Raw genomic sequence first — 21,106 nt, 5'->3', positions numbered from 1 at the left:
ACGATCATATACGATTGATGCAAAGTCCTTGCAGTCCTTGAGGACTATTACGAAGTGGTTGATTACTTTTAGGGCATTCATTCAAGCAACATCAAACAAACGCGATACGCTCCTTGAAAATGGAAAAAAATTCAAGCATAACGACAGAACAGCAGACCAATCGAAACGAGTAAAAGCTTCCTTACCTCAGTCATCGTCCTGCCATGTAGTTGGACAGCCTTTTGACACGGTGGTACAGGCAGCTCTTGTCCAGTCAAACAGGGGTATCCTTGTGGCGTCGAACGAAAGAGAGTGTCAGTGTATCTGACTCGTCAGATTGCAACTGTGCTGAACTTTTCTCTTTCTCCGCTTTCTGCTTTCATCCCTCGCGCTGATGAAACCGTTCAAACGTCTTACTGGCAGCAATGGCCAGCCAAACAGGGGATCCTTGTGGCGTCGAACGAAAGAGAGCGTCAGTGTACCTGACTCGTCAGATTTGAACTGTGCTGAACTTTTCTCGTTCTGCAATTTCTGCTTTCATCCCGCGCACTGATGAAACGTCTTCAGAGAACCACAAGACGCTTTCCAGATTTGATTTTGAACGTCTCCTTATCCTCCTTGGTTACCTCGAGACAGATTACTGTCAGCAACTGCACAGCAGAATTGGCAGCCATGGCTGAAGTGAAGAAAGGAATGCGCTGCCACGAGGCAAGCAAAACTGAAAATGTTTTTGTTCTCTTTCGGGCACAACACACAGGACGGCGTGACTGGATAAACTGGACTCCTGGACCATGACTGTGGACTGTGAATAGGGGACTTGTAGAAAAAGTGTACTCCTTATAGGGGATTGCGCGGCAGGATGAAGCTGATCAAAACTGAGTGGACTCCTGGACTCTGTATAGTGGATTTTGGACCAATGGACTCTATATAGGGTGCTGGACATCATATAGTGCATGGACTCTATACTGAGTCCTACATATATATATATACTCAATCTGCGGACAGAACTGTTTCGTCCTTTGTAGACTCGTCAGCGCAGCACAGAGGAATATATATATATATATATACACTGCACGATCAAAGAACGATGATGTATCTCTGGTGAGGACCTGATCGTGCAGTGTGTATTGGCTCTAGTACCCCGTACTATTGAGCACTATTCTCAACGGACGGGATCACCCCAACTCATATATATATATATATATTTATATATATACACTATAACCCCGCTCTGTCTTAGGACATTGAGCACTTTTTGCCGACGCAAGAAATACTTCTATTGTTCTATATATATATATATATATATATATATATTTCGCTCCTGCTCTTGTAGCAGTTGAGCACTCTTGCGTGGGGTAGTGCCTTTGCTGTTTGCGTTATGCAGAGCTCACTGACTTGTCAGTTTGAGCACTCTGGCAAGGTACGTTCGGGCCTGATTGGAAATTTTTATTTCCATTGCTATCAGGTTCGGCCTCATTTTCTCTGTGCTGCGCTGACGAGTTCAAAAAGAACGAAACAGCATGCTGTCCGCAGATTGAGTATTTCGCTCCTGCTCTTGTAGCAGTTGAGCACTCTTGCGTGGGGTAGTGCCTTTGCTGTTTGCGTTATGCAGAGCTCACTGACTTGTCAGTTTGAGCACTCTGGCAAGGTACGTTCGGGCCTGATTGGAAATTTTTATTTCCATTGCTATCAGGTTCGGCCTCATTTTCTCTGTGCTGCGCTGACGAGTTCAAAAAGAACGAAACAGCATGCTGTCCGCAGATTGAGTATTTCGCTCCTGCTCTTGTAGCAGTTGAGCACTCTTGCGTGGGGTAGTGCCTTTGCTGTTTGCGTTATGCAGAGCTCACTGACTTGTCAGTTTGAGCACTCTGGCAAGGTACGTTCGGGCCTGATTGGAAATTTTTATTTCCATTGCTATCAGGTTCGGCCTCATTTTCTCTGTGCTGCGCTGACGAGTTCAAAAAGAACGAAACAGCATGCTGTCCGCAGATTGAGTATTTCGCTCCTGCTCTTGTAGCAGTTGAGCACTCTTGCGTGGGGTAGTGCCTTTGCTGTTTGCGTTATGCAGAGCTCACTGACTTGTCAGTTTGAGCACTCTGGCAAGGTACGTTCGGGCCTGATTGGAAATTTTTATTTCCATTGCTATCAGGTTCGGCCTCATTTTCTCTGTGCTGCGCTGACGAGTTCAAAAAGAACGAAACAGCATGCTGTCCGCAGATTGAGTATTTCGCTCCTGCTCTTGTAGCAGTTGAGCACTCTTGCGTGGGGTAGTGCCTTTGCTGTTTGCGTTATGCAGAGCTCACTGACTTGTCAGTTTGAGCACTCTGGCAAGGTACGTTCGGGCCTGATTGGAAATGTTTATTTCCATTGCTATCAGGTTCGGCCTCATTTTCTCTGTGCTGCGCTGACGAGTTCAAAAAGAACGAAACAGCATGCTGTCCGCAGATTGAGTATATATATATATATATATATATATATATATATACACTCAATCTGCGGACAGCATGCTGTTTCATTCTTTGTGAACTCATCAGCGCAGCACAGAGGAAATGGGGCCGAACCTGATAGCAATGGAAATAAAAAAATTCCAATCAGGCCCGAACGTACCTTGTCAGAGTGCTCAAACTGACAAGTCAGTGAGCTCTGCATATATATATATACTTGAGTATATATACTCAATATATATATACTGGATGCCTGTACTACAGCAGAGCCAGTATGCGCTATTTGGCTAAGTCACACCTGAATACTTGCTCAGCTGGTATCTAGTGCTGTGCCGGCATTTGGCGATGAGGTCACACCTTGTGTTCAGGAGGGTTGCTTTGTCGGCCGTGATAATTTCTAGCTTTCTCTGTTAGACAGAGGTTACAGCGCTTAGTTGTTGGGCTGTACGACTTGGCTCTGCGCTTGACGTTCCATGACACGTTGTACTCTTGACCCTGGTTTTTGAGCGACCAAACGTAGCTTGACAGCTCGGTGGAGTTGCGGTATTTTTCGTGCCGCATGGAGGTCTTGTGATTGGCGTGACGAAGTTTGAAGGGCGTCTCAGCCGAACCAATGTAGTACTTAGGGTCGTTTGCGCCGCCCACGACTGCTTCGTACACGACACAATCGAAGGACCAAAGAACCTTCGTGGTTTTCGACATTGTAGAGTACTACCCATCAATCACGGAGCAGCTCTTGACAAGTGCCATCGAATTCGCAAAGCAGTATTCCAACATCAGCCAGCAAGAAGTTGATATGGTACTGCACGCGCGAAGGTCGCTACTGTTCGACGGACAGAACACGTGGGTGAAGAGAAGCAGCGGGGGAGCTTTTGATGTGACGATGGGATCCTTTGACGGAGCTGAGGTCTGCCAGCTTGTGGGTGCTTTCCTCCTCACGAAGCTTGCTGCTTTTGTGGATCCGGCGTCTATTGGCCTATACCGAGACGATGGCCTCGCCACACTGAAGGGTGCATCCGGCAGTGTCGCAGATCGCACAAGAAAGAACATTGTCAGCCTGTTCAAGTCTTTTGGCCTTAGAATAACAATTGACACCAACATCAAGACAACAAACTTCCTAGACGTAACGCTGGATCTAAAAACAGGAACCTACAAGCCATACAGGAAACCCGGCGACACTCCCCTGTATCTCAACATGGCCTCCAACCACCCGCCAACAATCATCAAAAACTTACCAAAGTCGATCAACAAGCGCCTGACATCAATCTCGGCCAGTGAGGACATATTTGAAGAGGCCAAACCAATATACGCAGCCGCACTTTCCAAAAGTGGATTCCTGCCGGCCATGCAGTACCGCGCTGATGAAGGTGAAGGCATGGCACGGGCCGAGGAGAAGAAGAGAAAGAAGAGAAAGAGAAACATCATATGGTTCAACCCACCATACAGCAAAAATGTCAAGACAAATGTTGGGGCAGTCTTCCTAAAACTCATCAAGCGACATTTCCCTGCAGGTTCCCCCCTCGGCAAAATCTTCAACAAGAACTCAATCAAGATTAGCTACAGCTGCCTCCCGAACGTCTCTGCCATCATCAAGGGACACAACCAAGCTAAGCTGCACCCCACCCCTCCAGAAAAGCCGTGCAACTGCCGTGACAAGGCCAACTGCCCGCTGCGTGGAGCATGCCAGACCGATTGTGTCGTGTACGAAGCAGTCGTGGGCGGCGCAAACGACCCTAAGTACTACATTGGTTCGGCTGAGACGCCCTTCAAACTTCGTCACGCCAATCACAAGACCTCCATGCGGCACGAAAAATACCGCAACTCCACCGAGCTGTCAAGCTACGTTTGGTCGCTCAAAAACCAGGGTCAAGAGTACAACGTGTCATGGAACGTCAAGCGCAGAGCCAAGTCGTACAGCCCAACAACTAAGCGCTGTAACCTCTGTCTAACAGAGAAGCTAGAAATTATCACGGCCGACAAAGCAACCCTCCTGAACACAAGGTGTGACCTCATCGCCAAATGCCGGCACAGCACTAGATACCAGCTGAGCAAGTATTCAGGTGTGACTTAGCCAAATAGCGCATACTGGCTCTGCTGTAGTACAGGCATCCAGTATGCTTTGCTAAGCAAGGCATATATATATATATAGGCTGTTCAAGCTGCAACTGGACTGACAACTTTATCACGTGTTTGTTCTGGTACTGCATTCCCTTCATGTGTTGTTTCCCGCATTTTTCCACTGCTCCAAACATTCTTATGGTAGTGTAGTGTGAACTTGAGGCGCGTAAGAATATTCTTGCTGATTCTCTACCCCCAGTATAAATTCTGGCTTCGTTTTCGTTCTTGCTCATTCCCATGTACCTACTGATGAAAATGGGTGAAAAGCTTTTAGTGTTATGAAACTGACAACCTTGTTGTTGTGTGTATATATATATATATATATATACATATATAACTCGGGTATTGAGCCAATAATAAAAGTAGAAAAGAAAAGGACATATGCAAACGAGTTAAGAGTAACTCTCCACCACTGTAACTAGATACTATTATACAGTCAGAAAGTGCAACAACTAGGCACAAAACTGACAGAGTACTGAGACATTCAACGTCCTGACACCTAGCTTCAACACATCTCCGTATCGCTAACCGATAGCCTTCCAACTTGGAAGGATCATGCATGCATATGGAGTACTGTAGGAGTTAGGCTTTCGGCTTATAGAATTCGTTTTCGCAAAGCTTTCCCCTTCTTTACTTATCTTTGATATTTATGACCCACCAAAGGTGGGTGGTGTACTGCTTTGCTGCTTCGAATTGTAGTTAGACCGCTTTGTCAAATCGCCTACTGGTCTCGTCATCGTCCAGTAACAATCGACATTCTTTGTTCCGTTGGGACTGTAGCTTGTGCTCGTTTTCGTTGCGCTTGCCTTCCCCTCTTTGGTCTTTCCATAACCTTGAACCTTCCAAGTTGGAAGGCTGTCGGTAGGCGCTATGGAGATGTGTTGGAGGTAGGTGTCAGGACGTCGAATGTCTCAGTACTCTGTCAGTTTTGTGCCTAGTTGTTGCACTTTCTAACTGTATAATAGTATCTAGTTACAGCGGTGGAGAGTTACTCTTAACTCGTTTCCATATATGTGTCTATTATTGCACGATTAAAGAGGTCAATATATGAAATATAGAACGAGTAAAAGACCGAGATCCCGAGGTCTTTTACGAGGTCTATATTTCATATATTATTGACCGATTATGAGGGCAATAGATTCATCATGACATAGCATACCTAAACTGGTTTTAAAATTGTTTATAAGAAGAAATGAATACTATTGTAGTATAATACAAAAGAGAAAGACCAAGGAACTACAAGTTACGCTATACTGTCCACTAACACCACCAGTTACTAAACAATCAGCTCATGCGATAACATTGCACGACACTGACCGACATTACTGACGTTCCACAACTAACTGGCTAACAGCTCTAGCACATCTTGGATGCGCACTCCAACAGCTGTTAGCCTGTTAGATGTGGAACGTCAGTACCGTCGGTCCACTGGGCAGAGCAAGTAATACAAATATTACACAGCAATGAATCAAACAGGGAAAAGGGATGACAAAATCAGCGTGATTATAAGAGGAAAAGATGTTGAGAGTATAGAGCATAGCCAGTCAGGGTAGAGAAACAGCGAGATTTTCTGGCAACACATCAGTACAGATTTGTGCTGCATTGTATTTGTATTTGTATTTGTTTTGCCCATCGGGGCCGGGGAGGTGGCGGTCAGGGCTGGGTTCCGCGGGGCGCGGGAATGGTGAGCACTCCCCAGGGCTCATGGCTCAGGCGCTTTTGCGGGTCTTGGCTTCTGTGACCGGTTTTCCTATGCCTTGGCGGGTGTGGTAGTCACCCCCTTGCCTGGCGTGAGTGATTCCTGCAGCACAATCCCCATCACCTTTTTTGCCACCCTAGGTCACAATGTGATGTATAACAATTTTTTAACCCACAATCTCACCTTCTCATAAATTTATCTCTTATTGGCGATGGTGCCATCGTGAGAATAAAGAATTCAAATTCAAACAAACAATGCAGCACAAATCTGTACTGATGTGTTGCCAGAAAATCGCGCTGTTTCTCTACCCTGACTGGCTATGCTCTATACTCTCAACATCTTTTTCCTCTTATAATCACGCTGACTTTGTCATCCCTTTCCCTCGCGCTATTGAAATGTACCTCCATCGCCTTTGCCCCCTTCTCCCCTTCTCCGTACATATTCTAGTGATTGTTCATCTTGGTCATATGCTGTCTGATGGAGTGTTTTGACACGAAACTCTTGCAATAAAATTCAAAACCTGCGCTCAGGACTTCAGTCACTTTTACATCAACGATCGCACCAAAAATTGTCGGTGGCACAAGGAGAAGCTTGTCGTTTGGAGTGACAAATGATCACCGCTGGTTTTCCTTGTCAGAGTCAACAATACACTTTATTCTGCAGCGTTGGGAGTAGTGTTAGAAACTGCTGAGGAAACATCGCGGAGGGGCGATCTTTCCTGCGCAGGTATGACTGTGGCCGTATTTCAGAATGGTCGAGTGGAAAAATTCAAAAACGTTTATTTCCAGAAAACCCCAAAAGGAAGATGGGGACATGTCCGCAGCGCTAGAAGAGGTGTTCTACTATCTGCCCGTGTATAGTTCTTACAAATTGAGGACGTAGCTGGCTGTTTTGGCAGCGGTTGTAAATTGGCACTTTTCAAGACGATCATTTTTGGCGTCAGAGGGTGATGGCCATGGTCTGTTGTGATATTGGCGTGACTAAGCAGTACTGCTCCAGGAACTCTTCTAAGGTGACGCAATGTTGGCTTGATGGAGTTTTGTTTGTAGCTTGTTCGTATACGCTGTGGCGTGACTCGTTTGTAGACCCATAAATAGTATGACATTTTGGCCATTTTGAGGGGTATTCAAGTGTCAAGGTTCCCTTCAGGAACTTTTTCAAGGGCTTTGCACAATCGATCTACACCCCAAAGGGAACATACCTGCAAGTTTTAAGCGAAATCGGAGAGGTCCACTTTCACACATAATTTGGTATTCTCAGACATGGTCTCTTAATGGAGAACAGGTTTAGCTTTTCCTGGCAGTGTGGGTAGTATGGCCGAGCCAGTGGGTTGAGGTGAGAAGTGGCCATGGAAGACTGGTTTGGCCTCATATTGTTTATGACTACACCCAGGATCTCCTGTACCACACATGAAGTTTTCAATATGTCGATGACTCCCCGATACCTTAGTTTAGAGCATCGCTAGTCTATTTGGAATCAATTGGATTCCAGTAGGTGCTGGTGAATTTTCCGTATTTTTTAGGCAATGAAGTTCACACAAAGGGAGAGGATGCGAATTTTGGCGAATTTTGACTGATTTGTGTCTTCTTTGTACATTCAATCACCACTACATAAGCATCAATGTTGGGAGCAAAAACGTAATTAGGCATACTCCCACTCACAGTAACAGTGGTCCGCCCTTAAGTGCCATGTATTCAGTGACCTAACCACTGAATGCTGAATGACATTCTAAAATTTGGTAGGTTGCTGTTTCTCTTGAAGTCGTTTTGCTAGTGCTTTGCGTTGTGTCAAATCACAGTCATAATGAAGAATAGCTTGAAATTAACCTGGAATAAACTTGTCTATCTGTCTTCGTGTCTTCCTCTAGTTGTTAAATGCTTCAACGATCCAGGCATACCCGTGAATGGTACACGGCGCAATTTCACCTCGGTGTATCTCAGCGTTGTCAACTATGAATGCGCCGAAGGCTATGCTGCACAAAGTCGCATATGTGAGGACAACGGAACCTGGTCTGGCCAACGCCCTGTTTGTAAAGGTAAAAGTTATGCTGATAAGATCCTTACTTTGTAACCTGGAAATTGTGGGCACAAGTGATGTGAACGAGTTCACCAACTGCACCAGATTTTGAACAGTCAGATGTCAAACGTACACAATTAATCACAAAAAAGTCACAAGGAGTCCTGAGACATTCCACGGCATGAAAGTCAATTTGTTTCCTGGACTCACCATCTGAGTTCTTTTTTTTGCTTGTGCCGGTGAGATGAGTAATAGGACTTCAAAGCCGGAAACAGCATTCAGTCCTTTTTACAGATCATTGGTGAGTTGTATAAGGAACGTTGCTTATGATTGATTCTGGTTGGCATCAAAAGGTTCCCATATTCATAATCACTAGTTGGGCCACATGTGTAGGGCCTTCCCAGGCTCGGAAAACGTCATTTGCTTCTTACTGTCTGATAAATCTGTGTCCAACACCTGCATATGACAGGGATTGAGTTTTCAAGTTCATAGGAGGAGGTGAAATCACTCCATCAGAGAAAACTGTAATTGGGTTCCATTTTGCTTTTTGATCATTTTTGTTGACCTTCACCCATGATTTCGGGCCCTCTTTTTGCCATCTTGGAAGGTGCACAGAGCTCCAAACTGTGACCCGTAGATCACTCATTATTGGACAGTTTAAAGCCATCAAAAGCCCATTTTCGCCACAATAAGATGGAGAACATAACCAAAAACGTAACTCGGCAGTTGGCAAACTGCTGCTTGAGCGCGATAGTGAAAGTATTTCACTTTCAAGTAGTTTGCTGGACGAACAAGAAAGAGCCTTTATAGTTTTCAGCAACGGTTAACCAGCCATGTTCCACAATATCAAGACGTGTTACTCCTGCTACAAGCAGTATGTGGTCTCGCCGGGTCAAAGGAATATCCTGTGATTAATACCATTATGAACTGGCAGACCGAAGGAAGAAGGCGTACATCCTCTCCCGAGCCGAGAAGTCTGCACAACAAAGCTTCTAGTGGGCCATTTTGCTTCGTTGGACTGGGCTGCTGATTGCACCCCATATTTGCCAGGTCTCCCCTGGCCCTTGATGTAGCACTCTATATTTCTAGCTATCTATCACTCTCTCTCCTCCTTTTTGTCTGACTTTGTCTCTCTATCCCTCTCCCTCTCTCTCTCTCTCTCTTCTCTTCTCTTCTCTCTCTCTCCTCTCTCTCTCTCTCTCTCTCTCTCTCTCTCTCTCTCTCTCTCTCTCTCTCTCTCTCTCTCCTCTCTCCCTTTCTCTCTCTCTCTCTCTCTCTCTCTCTCTCTCTCTCTCTCTCTCTCTCTCTCTCTTTCTCCCTCTCTCTCTCTCTAACCCGTACCATGCAGTCTTTCCGTTCTCGTTCTTCTTTGGTCGCTTGGGAGTGTGAAACTTTGGGATTCTTGAAGTTTTAACAATAATTTATAGACAACCCTTGGGTGAGTTCTATTTTTGTTGAAGTGCTGTGGTGATGGTTCAGGATCAATATACTTCAAAGTATGTGAAATGCATGCACGCATCTGGGAGTAACCTCTTTCATCTGTGATTCTTTTGTGATTTCAGAAACCTTTTGCCCACATCCGGGCAACTTAAGCAATGGTAGCATTTTCCATCAAGGCTTGCGATTTGATACTGTACTGGTATACCTGTGCAACTATGGGTACCGTCTCCAGGGCTCGAGATTCAGTAATTGTCTTACAAATCACACCTGGTCAACACCAATTCCAACATGTACAGGTGAGTGACTTCTCTTTCTTTCATTTTGACCAGGAGTTTTGAAGGATCAAGAACAAAGACCATTGCAAAGGTTCAAGAGAGCTACAGATTAATTCGTATTTAATTAAAGAAGAAAAAGGACCAAGGAACCAAACGTCTATAATGTCTACCAAAACAACCAGTTACTTTTAAATGAGCACATGCCATCACAATGCACGACCCTTACCGACGGTACTGACATTCTACATTTAACATACTCCAACAGCCTTCCAGCTTGGATGGTTCTAAGGTATACTTGGTCCGCCAAGGTGAAATTGGCGCTTATCTTCACTCTTCTCTCGAGAATAGAACGTCAAAATTAATTAATATCTGAAGCTTGCCACGATCAGAAAACCCAATGTATATATTTTACATGTCAGGAAGCAACTCAGCCGAAAATTCAAGCAAGTTACATGTCTCACTCGTCACTATCGTCGCTGGAGGAAGAGCTCAAAACATTCGATCCCTACAACTGCCACAAGTTTCATACCTTGTTTCACTTCTTCTTGTCTCGAATCACTACAAAAGGGTGTGACCTGTCGTTCCTGTCATCTTGCCACTTAGAAGCTGAGTGAGACTACCAGTGTGGTGCCTGTCTGTGGCCTCCTTTCGTCGCAAAAATGCCTTTCTTTGAAGCAAAAAGGCAACACCGCATCACTGTCCTTCTTTCAAAGTGCCTTTTGCACTTGTCGTACTTGCTGATCAGCACCCACGTGAGCCACTGGTGCAGTGCAGTGATAGCTTCCGCTTGATGTAGCATCTGTTCGTATTGCACCTAACGCCTTGCAGCAGTGTCGCACTGACTCTGGAGCAGGCGTATCTCATTTCTGCGAGTTTCCTACAAGTCGCTTGGATGGGAGTTTTCCTAAAGACTTGGTGTTTATTTTGATCAGCTCCAGTGCGTGGCCCTCTGTGAGCTTGAGCGTGTGTTCGCCGGGTTGGTATAACTTTCTGGAGATGACATGAGCTGTGGTTTCTTCGTCAGCGATTTGCTGGTGATAGCTCTTCACTAGGCACTGCACAGGCGAGCACTCAAACTCAAGCTCGCAAAGCGCTTTTTCAGCTTTTCTATACCTCTCCATGGAAAACCATGCTTGCCACCATATACCTGGAAGTATGCAGACACTGTATTCACCATCGCTCTGAAGTGCGAACATTCTGACCTATTTTACCAACTGGAGCGGATGTTGCAGTGTTTCAAATATGCTGACGGAAGTGTTCACTGGTGGCAGCTTAAGTAAAATAGATGCAAACGAACCGATTGCAACTTCTGTGATGGTCTCCGCTGCCATGTTGTTGGATGCAATGATCTGTGGTGATGGCTGGATGGTGAATCGGTGGGTCCATGCGGCATACCATAGGCAGAACATCGAGTGCGATGATAAGCGCCAATTGTAACTTGGCAGACTAAGTAGAAATAACACACGTGGGGAAGGTTAAACTTAGAAACTTCACCTTACAACTTAAAACCTTCCAAGTTGGTAAGGCTGTTGGGTTGGGCACCCAAGACATGCTAGAGCTGATTGGCAGTTAGTTGTTGAGATTCAGTACCGTCAGTCAGTGTATTGCTATGTGATCGCATGAGCTGATTGTATAGTAGCTGGTCGTGTTTGTGGACATTATAGCATATCTTGGAGTTCATTTGCCTTTTTTTCTTCTTGCAAAATGTCCTTTTCCTTTTCGCGAGGATGTGTGCACCATTCTCCGTCTGCACATACTTTGAGTTTCAACAATAGATGACTTGCACAAAGATTGTCTGGGTTCGAGACGACGCAAGTCGACCTTCCGCTCAGAGTGACTTCCCGACCATTTGAGTTTCAGACTTTCGCTTTTTGCCTCACTTTCGCTTTTTACCTCAGGCTGACGAGCACTGATGTGGCGTTTTGGCTAGAGCTGTTGTGATTTGGCTTGTATCAGCATGCCAAAGCGCTACTGTGCTCATGGTTGCATGGAAGTGAAGACTGAGGCTCCCGTTCCGTACGTTCCTTTCCCAACACGAAAATGCAGAAAGATCGAGTCATGCCATAGCGCGAGGTGAGCTTGGATGAGGGAGATTTTAGTATCATTGGAAATAGTGTAGTCATAGGCTGCAGCAAGCAAGTCATGGTCCTGGAGTTTGACTACATGTACTTCCCTGCAGAGGAAGCGGAGTCGAGCACAACGGAAGTTGGTCGCGTACGAGAAGGAACTCTATTCTGTTGTATTGCTGCATTACCTCCAAAGCGACCCTCTCGTGAGGACAGACTGCGGAGAGGCCAGAAACCTGCCGAGTCAGGATTGGAAGTCAAAAGTACGGAAAATTGAGAGTAGAGGGACCGAGCGTGAGCGCAAGATGGCGGTAACTAGTAGTACAGTAGTATCTGATTTGTTTGGTTGAGGAAGGTTACGCTGTCCTCTCGCTCTCTCTTTCTCTCTCTCTCTCTCCCTCTCTCCCTCTCTCTCTTTCTCTCTCTCTCTCTCTCTCTCTCTCTTCCTCTTTCTCTTTCTCTCTCTCTCTTTCTCATTCTCTCTCTCTATCTCTCTGTGTCTCTCTGTGTCTCTGTGTCTCCCTGTGTGTGTGTGTATATGTGTGTCTCTCTCTCCCTCTCTCTCTCTCTCTCTCTCTCTCTCTCTCTCTCTCTCTCTCTCTCTCTCTCTCTCTTTGTGTGTGTGTCTCTCTCTCTGTCTTTCTCTTTTTTCTCTGTCTCTCTCTCTCTGCCTCCCTCCCTCTCTCTCTCTCTCTCTCTCTCTCTCTCTCTCTCTCTCTCTCTCTCTCTCTCTCTCTCTTCTCTCTCTCTCTCTCTCTCTCTCTCTCTCTTTGTGTGTGTCTCCCTCTGTGTCTCTCTCTCTTTTTTCTCTGTCTCTCTCTCTCTCTCTCTGTCTCTCTGTCTCTCTCTCTCTCTCTCTCTCTCTCTCTCTCTCTCTCTCTCTCTCTCTCTCTCTCTCTCTCTCTCTCTCTCTGCCTCCCTCCCTCTCTTTGTCTCTCTCTCTCTCTCTATATATATATATATTATATCCCTTTCTCTCTGTCTCTCTCTCTCGGACTATTTTCACGGCTGAAGCAAGAGGCGCTTTCTCAAGACCTCGCCGTGTAGACTACAAAGTGGATATTTGTTGTTTGCGGTATATGGAATGGCTCGAGATTTATCGGCCGGCAGCCTATCTGCAAACACTATAGACATCGCTTTGTCGTGGCTCGGTCACATGTAGAGCAAATACACCACTACAGGTCTATATCTGACCGTGTTGCCGTCTTGACGCTACGCCTGACAGTTGAGGACAGCGCTCAATGGGCCAAAGGAAGAGGGACAGGAGCCAGTACGATTACACGGACGATTGTAGCCATTATCAGCACATACGCCTTAAAGCCCACGAGATGCGCCAAAGAACACGACGAACTCGAAACGTTTCACGACAACCTCCTGACGGCTCTAGACCAGGTGTTGGGGTATCCCCCACTCTTCATAATCGGATATTTCAACGCGAAAGTAGGGACGCTTGGGCCTGGTGGACCAGCTAGCATTTGACCTCATGGACAGGGCCGTAGAAGTGTCAGCGATCATGCACTCGTCAACTTCTGCGAATGCGATCAGCTATACGTGAGCAACACCACACTCCAGGCTTCTGCTAGGCACCAAGCAACCTGCACTGGCTGGAGAAAGGACAGAGATACTGGAAGGACTCTGCCAGTGTATAATCACATAGACTACATCTTGTGTGATTTGTTCTGCAGAAAAGACTACTGAAGAACTGCAGGAGTTATGGCGGTGCACTGACTTCATCGGATTATCGACGGGTCTTGGCGAATTTGGGCATGTCGCGTGTACTCGTACTGACTCTTGTCCCACCTCCTTTGGCCCTATCAGCGCTGTCAGCAACTGTCAGGCGTAGCGTGAAGACGGCAACACGGTCAGATATTGACCAAATAACTGAAACTGTAACACACAAGGTGCACAATAATTATGCTTTCTGAACCTGACACACAGACTACCTGCACCAAGATTATAGAGATCGTCAAAGAAGCAGCCGCAGACACTATTGGTTATGCCAAAGTAACAGGACTGAAAGGCGGCTTCAATTCCGAAATAGAAGCATTGTCACTAAAGCAAAAGAAATTACGCCCGGAAATCAGGAGACTTCGCCTTGAGAATGTTACCAGGCGTTTAGATGATCAGGCAAGAGAAGCTGAGCAGCTCCGTGATGGCGCCCAGATGTTTCAGCCCGTAAGACTCATGAAGAGAAAAAAAACTGCAGCTAAGCCAGTGGTGGAGGACAAAGACGGTCGTACCGTAGGTAACAGCATAGATGCAGCAGCTGCTGTGGTAAAACACTCCTGTAGTCAATTCAATAGCGAAACATCAAAGCCAGTAGAAGCATTCGTCGGAGACCCAAGACCTCTTGAGAATCCCATTACCCAAGAGGAACTGCAGCAAAGCATTGGACGCCTCAGTAATGACAGAGCTTGTGCCCCAGATGCAGGGCCAGCAGAGTTCAAATTCGGAAGCGAGACTCTCACATCGGCGCTAGCAAGCAGGCTGAAATACACCAGCCACTAACTCTTTGACATGGAACGCTGATTGCTTTGCAGAAACCGAATAAAAAGAATGGCCCTCCGTCAAACATGTGCCCTCTCATTAGCTTACTATCTCTGAGAAAAGCGTTGTCCTTGCTAACCCTTCAGGGAGTGAAGCAACCTCTTGAGGCATTCCTGAGAGAATGCAACAATGGTACCCGTCCAAAGAGGTCAATGGCTGATGCGGTCTGGGCTCAGATGATCAGCCAGTAGCAGAGGCAGTGATGACGATGAGTTTGAGAGCCCCTTAACACGAAGTGGTTATTCGGGCAGCATTGTTTCTCTGCAGTCCCGCCGCTGCGGACTTGCTGACACCTGAACAAACCTGCCCCATGCACAGTGATCGTCGGGCCGTGCAAGCTGCTCAAGTATCACTAGATGTTCATGAAGGAAGAGAAGCATGAACAAGCTCTACAAAACACTTTGTCCTTCCGTTTTTTTCTCATTATTTTTTGCGAAAACCCAAAGACATGTTTTCGCTGATCGCGACCCATGTGTTCCTTTCCCTTTTTGAAATTGTGTTGTTGGTTGAACATCCAAATCCATTAGTATTTCATTATTCTTTGCTTTCATTTTTGTTATTGCAGTTGTTTCCTGTCCAGATCCTGGTAGTCCAGTGAATGGCATGCGTACACTGAACAGCCTGCACTACAACAGTGTTGTCGTGTACCAGTGTAATATGGGTTACGATATGTCAGGATCAATGACTAGCCAGTGCTTAGCCAATAAGGCTTGGTCTGCACCCCTTCCAGTCTGCAACAGTGAGTTGAATATTCATTTAAATAACAACAAGTAGCCTTGTGGACAGCTTAGAGCCTTTTGGACAGCATACAGCCTTCTTGACAATACATACTATATTCACTGCCTGCAGTGAGTATAATGTTCACCCGCTGCTGCAGACAGCAAGCTGTTTCGGCCTTAAAGGCCTCATCAGCACAGCTACGAGCTTTAATGAAGCCGAGCTAACAGTCATGGTTTCAAAGAGAGGCACCACAGACATTTTAAGGTAGCTCGTCGCTCTAGCGCCAGATTGCTCACAATATAAAAAGTAGCGGGCAATGCTTAATGCAGCAGCCCCAGAGCAGCATACTGAGAGTGCTCAACAAGGTGCTGAAGAGTGCGACAATTATAATTATTGCTCATGAATTGGTACCCTTTTGGTGCATGATCTATAACCTCTCACTATGAATACTGTGGTTTGGGGTTACTTCAAACAATCTCGAATTTCCATGTTGCAAATTAGTTATGATTATAGAAAGACTAGAGACATTCGAAGCTTTGTCACAACTCTGAGTATAATTATAGAAACTAATTCACACACTTGAGAAGAATGGACCCTGATGGAGAGCCAGGGTTTAATTTGTACAAAAGAGAAAGACCAATGAACTACAAGTTACGCTATACTGTCCGCTAACACCACCAGTTACTAAGCAATCAGCTCATGCCATAACATTGGAGTGCACATCCGAGATGTGCTAGAGCTGTCAGCCAGTTAATGGCAGAACGTCAGTACCGCCAGCCAGTTTGTATGTATATTATTGTACATAGTATAGCGTAACTTGTAGTTCCTTGGTTTTTCTCTTTTGTATAACTTGTGAAGAACCAAATGGTTATAGAAACTAATTCATTTTGTCCTCAAACTTCAACAAGAGGTAGGATATTCAACCGGGATTACGAAAGTGTGAAAAATTAATTGTGTTGACCGATTTTCTTACATGTTAAAACTTCTCACTCTGCAGTATTCTTTGCTTTCATTTTTGTTGTTGCAGTTGTTTCCTGTCCAGATCCTGGTAGTCCAGTGAATGGTTCGGGTACGCTGAACAGCCAACACTACAACAGTGTTGTCTCGTATCAGTGTGATATTGGTTACGACATGTCAGGATCATTGACTAGGCGGTGTTTAGCCAATAAAACTTGGTCAGCAACTCTGCCAGTCTGCGAAAGTGAGTTCACTCTTCCTGTATTTTACGACAAGTAGTTATCTGGACAGCTTAGAGCCTATCTGTTTTGTGAATATACATAATATATTAACAAGCGGCGCAGAGACAATAACTTCTTTATACTTCGAAGTAGCAATCAGCAGAATCAGCGAAGCGGACATTGGACGTAGTAATCAACAGGAACAAAATATGGATAATAACATTTTCTAACAATTTTTCTAGGGATATTCATCAGGGAAATGCGTCTCAATAATGAAACCTAGCAATAAACAATATCTACGTAGAAGAGTACGAAATGCACAATGTGAAAGACTAGAGAAGTGTGAACTGATAACAGGGGTGGGCGAAGAGAAAAAAAATGATGCGGATGTGAGAAATAATAACAACGTGAGACTACCAGTATGAGAGTATGAAGTGTACTGAAGTATGTGTGTGTGTACATAATAAATTGTTCATCTACTGGTACTCTTTTGGTGCATGAGCTGTAACCTTCTCAGTACGAACACTCTGGTTTTGGGTCACTTCAAGCGAAATTGAATTTGCATGTTGCAAAGCTTGTTGGTAGAAGTCCATCAACAGAGCACTTACAGAAGGTTTAGAAGTGGCATGGCTGGGAAGCACTAAGGGTCCTTAACGCATGTTCACCACTCAAGATGAGGCCCCCGTGGACATGATGAAGGAATTTAGGACGTGTATGTCCGAGTTGTTAGACGACCGGCTGGCAAACCTGGTGACACCGGTTGCAGACCTAACCACGGAGGTGACAGCTCTGAAGGCAAGACTTGGTGATCTGGAGCGGTAAAAGACTGACCTTGCCGCCACGGTACGATTTTTGACAGACGACACCAGCATTAGTACATGTAGTACAGCAGTGCAAGGCGGACCAGTTGGTGCACCATTGACCTCGGAGGCGGCAAATGCAGGACCGGTAGTCCAACTCGAACCATACAACCTCTTCGACATCATTGCCGAGGAGGTTGAGAGGTCCAACCGTACTACCAGCGTCATAGTACGAGGACTGCCTGCATCATCGAATGAAACCCTATCCCTGCATTGCAGTACTCTGTTCAAATGTTCGGCCTCTGACCTGCTGGAAGTCGAACGTTTGCGCCCACGCGCTACTGAACATGAGACTCCAGCGCCAGGTTCAGCTCCTGTCAGGGTACGCTTTGGAAACAAGCGCCTCAAGGCGTCAGCGTACAAGGATCGCCTTGGCCTAAAAGTGAATGGACATGATGTGTACGTCAACAACCACCTGACTCGACAACAGCAAACGAAGCGGAAGGCAGTACTACCGAAGTATAAGCAACTTCGAGCCAAAAAGGTCAAGTGCTCTCTGTCTTATGACGTCATATTGGATGACAAAGGGACACCTCTCTCTGACAATGCCATCCAGGCTCTGCTGTCTGCCCAATAGGACATATCAGGGAACCCCCAGCCAGACAACCGCGCCGTCCTCAAAGTTGCTCATATGAACATCTGCAGTCTACGAAACAAAGTTCATGAAATCCATCATATCCTGCATGCCAATAAAATTCACATCATGTCAATTAATGAAACCTGGCTAGACAGCTCAGTATCAGATTCCCTGCTGAACATCCCTGGATATCGGATATATCGGAACGACAGGAACTTGAGGGGCGGAGGTGTGTGCTTGTACGTCATGTCCAGTCTCCGCGCTCGTCTCATCATGCCCGCATCCAACACACATCTGGAGTCGTTTGTGTCAGTTCGCATTGCACGGGAGCCAGATGCGTGTAAGCTCCTCGTGAGTTCAGTCTACCGCCCACCGAGCTCTGACACAGAATTCTGGGAGCAGTACAGTGCCCAGTTGGATGGCATTTTCGTAGACAGCTCTGACCTGCTAGTTCTGGGAGATTTGAACACGGACATCTTACAACCGACTGTACATCATTATCATCTACTTAAGCCTTGTGCAGAACACCAGCTGCAGAACATTGTCCACGCACCAACTAGAGCGCAGTCAAACACGTGTCTTGACCTGGCTCTGTTGAACACTACCTTTCCATTGCCCAATCCAACGATCATCCCCATGTCAGATCTTACTGATCACCACCTAGTCCGCCTTGATATTGTAATACCAGAATGGAAGCCCCCAGCAACCCAAAGAACTAAGGTTGTGAGAAAACCAGGAATAGCTACTATCAACTACTCTCAATTTAATGCTGACCTGAATGGTATGCTCGAGGACTCATCCTCATTTTCAACATTGGACAGTCAAACTTGCCATCTTCTAACGTCTATCGCTGCTGTTACAGATACGCATGCTCCATCTAAACAAGTTAGACTACCCCTCTGTCCCAAACCTAAGCCTCAACCGTGGGCAACACCAGAGCTACGGAAACTGCTGCAGCGCAGAAGTACTCTGCATCGTAGAGTCCTTTCGCAGCCTGGGAATATGGTTCTTAAGCAACAGTATCGATCTGTTAGACGCGAGGGGACGCTTCTGAGTAGGAGACTGAAATCCCGTTTCCTGATGCACCAGTTCTCGGCACTCCGACGAAATCCTAGAGGTCAGTGGGCTCTTCTTAACAGTCTGTCTGGCAGGCGGAAAGTAAGAAATCAGCCAATTGCATCTCTCAGTAGTCTGACAGAGACATTTGCTAACATAGTGCACGATTTAAGCCAGCCTGCTGACATATGTTTACACCCAGCCACCCAACAGTCAACTACTGCTGCTCGACTGTCCCATTTTCGACCCGTAACTGTGGCGCACATCACCACACTGCTCAAAGCAACAAACACAAGTAAGTCACCTGGCTCTGACAAAGTCGTACCAGCCGTACTGAAGAATGGTTGTGATTCCATAGCAGTTTCTCTCACTGATATTATCAATAAATCTCTGAGCACAGGGTGCGTACCAGATATTTTCAAGAATGCCACAGTCAGCCCAGTTTTCAAATCAGGCGATGCAGAAAGCTCTCTCAGACCAGTGTCATTCTTGCCCATATGCAGCAAGATATTAGAACGAGTTGTCTTGGAGCAGCTGATTGCATTCTTTAAGTTACACAACATCATGTACGTGCCTGACAATCAATTTGCCTACCATTCCAACAGCTCGTGTGAGGACTGCCTAGCGCTAGTGGTCGACGAATGGCTCAAAGCCCTTGATAATAACGAGTACTGCGGCATAGTGGTTGCAGATATGAGCAAAGCTTTTGACCGAGTTAAGCATCAAGAGCTCGTTGACGAGTTGAAGATGCTTGGCATCGCTGACACTGCACTGCTTTGTTTGCAAGCTACCTGACCAGACGCGTCCAGCGAGTAAGAGTAGGACAACAGCTAGGTGGGGCCCACCCTTGCACAAGAGGCGTCCCACAAGGCGCAGTGCTCGGCCCATTGCTATTTTGCATTTACACCCGTGATGCACTCCAGTGCTTCCAACATGCATTGAATCAACTTTATGCCGATGATATTACACTCTATATCAGGCACAAGTCCATCCAGATTATCACAACCCAGCTGAGTGATGACCTTGCCGCTCTGGATCGCTACCTAGATCGGAAGGGTCTGGTGTTAAACCCGTCCAAGACTCAGTTTGTCCTGCTCCGGCGACCGGGCACGAAGCTGCCACCTGGCATCGCAGTCAACACCCTGGGCACTTGAATAGTCCTATCTGCTTACGCTCCGTACTTAGGAATACTGGTTGACGAACATCTGTCTTTCTCAACCCAAGTGGATGCAGTATGTGCAAATGTCAATAGGAAGGTCGTAGCATTTGCCCATGCAAAGCAGATTATCAGCATTCTTGGCAAACGACTTTTCTATTGAAAAGGCGACGAGGAGACAATAACTTTATTAATGCGATTAATAGTATAAGTGAAGCGGACATTACAAAATGATGAATGAGAATACATGTATCTAAAATGGTTGTTCCTAATCGATTTTCTTGAGACTATCATCAGGGAAAATCGTCTCACAATAGAGGCTATACGGAGAAACAAACTACTTATAGATTAATGGATAGTGGGAAGTATACAAGGTGAGGTGTGAAAAAAAACTAAAGTGGGAGAGAAGATGCTTCACTGTTTTGTGTCGTGCTCGTAGGTTTCGTGAACTTAAGGTATTAGAAGCTGTTTTCATCCGTAAACACAATCCTAATCTATGCATTCAGAAAGAAAATGTCACAAAACTGAGACTCTTCACCTAGCATTCACACACGTATTCATTCGCATACACCTACACCTCACAGTTCCTCACTCTATCACATTCACCTGCTTCCACGCCTTCATTTCACTCACCTTTTGTAGTAGCTCACACCGTCAGAACACTCTCACATCTTTTCTTCTAAATTCTTTCGTCTTCTCTCCCACTTTAGTTTTTTTTCACACCTCACCTTGTATACTTCCCACTATCCATTAACCTATAAGTAGTTTGTTTCTCCGTATAGCCTCTATTGTGAGACGATTTTCCCTGATGATAGTCTCAAGAAAATCGATTAGGAACAACCATTTTAGATACATGTATTCTCATTCATCATTTTGTAATGTCCGCTTCACTTAGACTTTTCTATTCATCGATCATTCAGTCCATATTTGAGTTTGGCAACACTGCATAATTATATTCATTGCTTATCACGAACC

The 21,106-nt window shown here is 45.7% G+C and overlaps 1 protein-coding gene across 5 annotated transcripts in view; it reads left to right on the top strand.

Annotated features, from left to right (window-relative positions):
* The window catches only part of LOC135825798 (sushi, von Willebrand factor type A, EGF and pentraxin domain-containing protein 1-like), a 579,302-nt gene that overhangs the window by 541,395 nt on the left and 16,801 nt on the right, over window positions 1-21,106 (top strand). For all 5 annotated transcript variants that reach the window (XM_065338421.1, XM_065338424.1, XM_065338423.1 and 2 more), the window contains 4 exons: window positions 8,108-8,275; window positions 9,819-9,992; window positions 15,150-15,323; window positions 16,332-16,505. In XM_065338421.1, coding sequence (XP_065194493.1) covers window positions 8,108-8,275; window positions 9,819-9,992; window positions 15,150-15,323; window positions 16,332-16,505 — 690 coding nt within the window. The remainder of the gene's footprint in view (window positions 1-8,107; window positions 8,276-9,818; window positions 9,993-15,149; window positions 15,324-16,331; window positions 16,506-21,106) is intronic.

The sequence above is a fragment of the Sycon ciliatum genome, chromosome 10 (genome assembly GCF_964019385.1).
Source record: "Sycon ciliatum chromosome 10, ocSycCili1.1, whole genome shotgun sequence".
In the NCBI taxonomy this organism is placed as follows: domain Eukaryota; kingdom Metazoa; phylum Porifera; class Calcarea; order Leucosolenida; family Sycettidae; genus Sycon; species Sycon ciliatum.
This window is presented reverse-complemented; position numbering and strand designations above follow the sequence as displayed.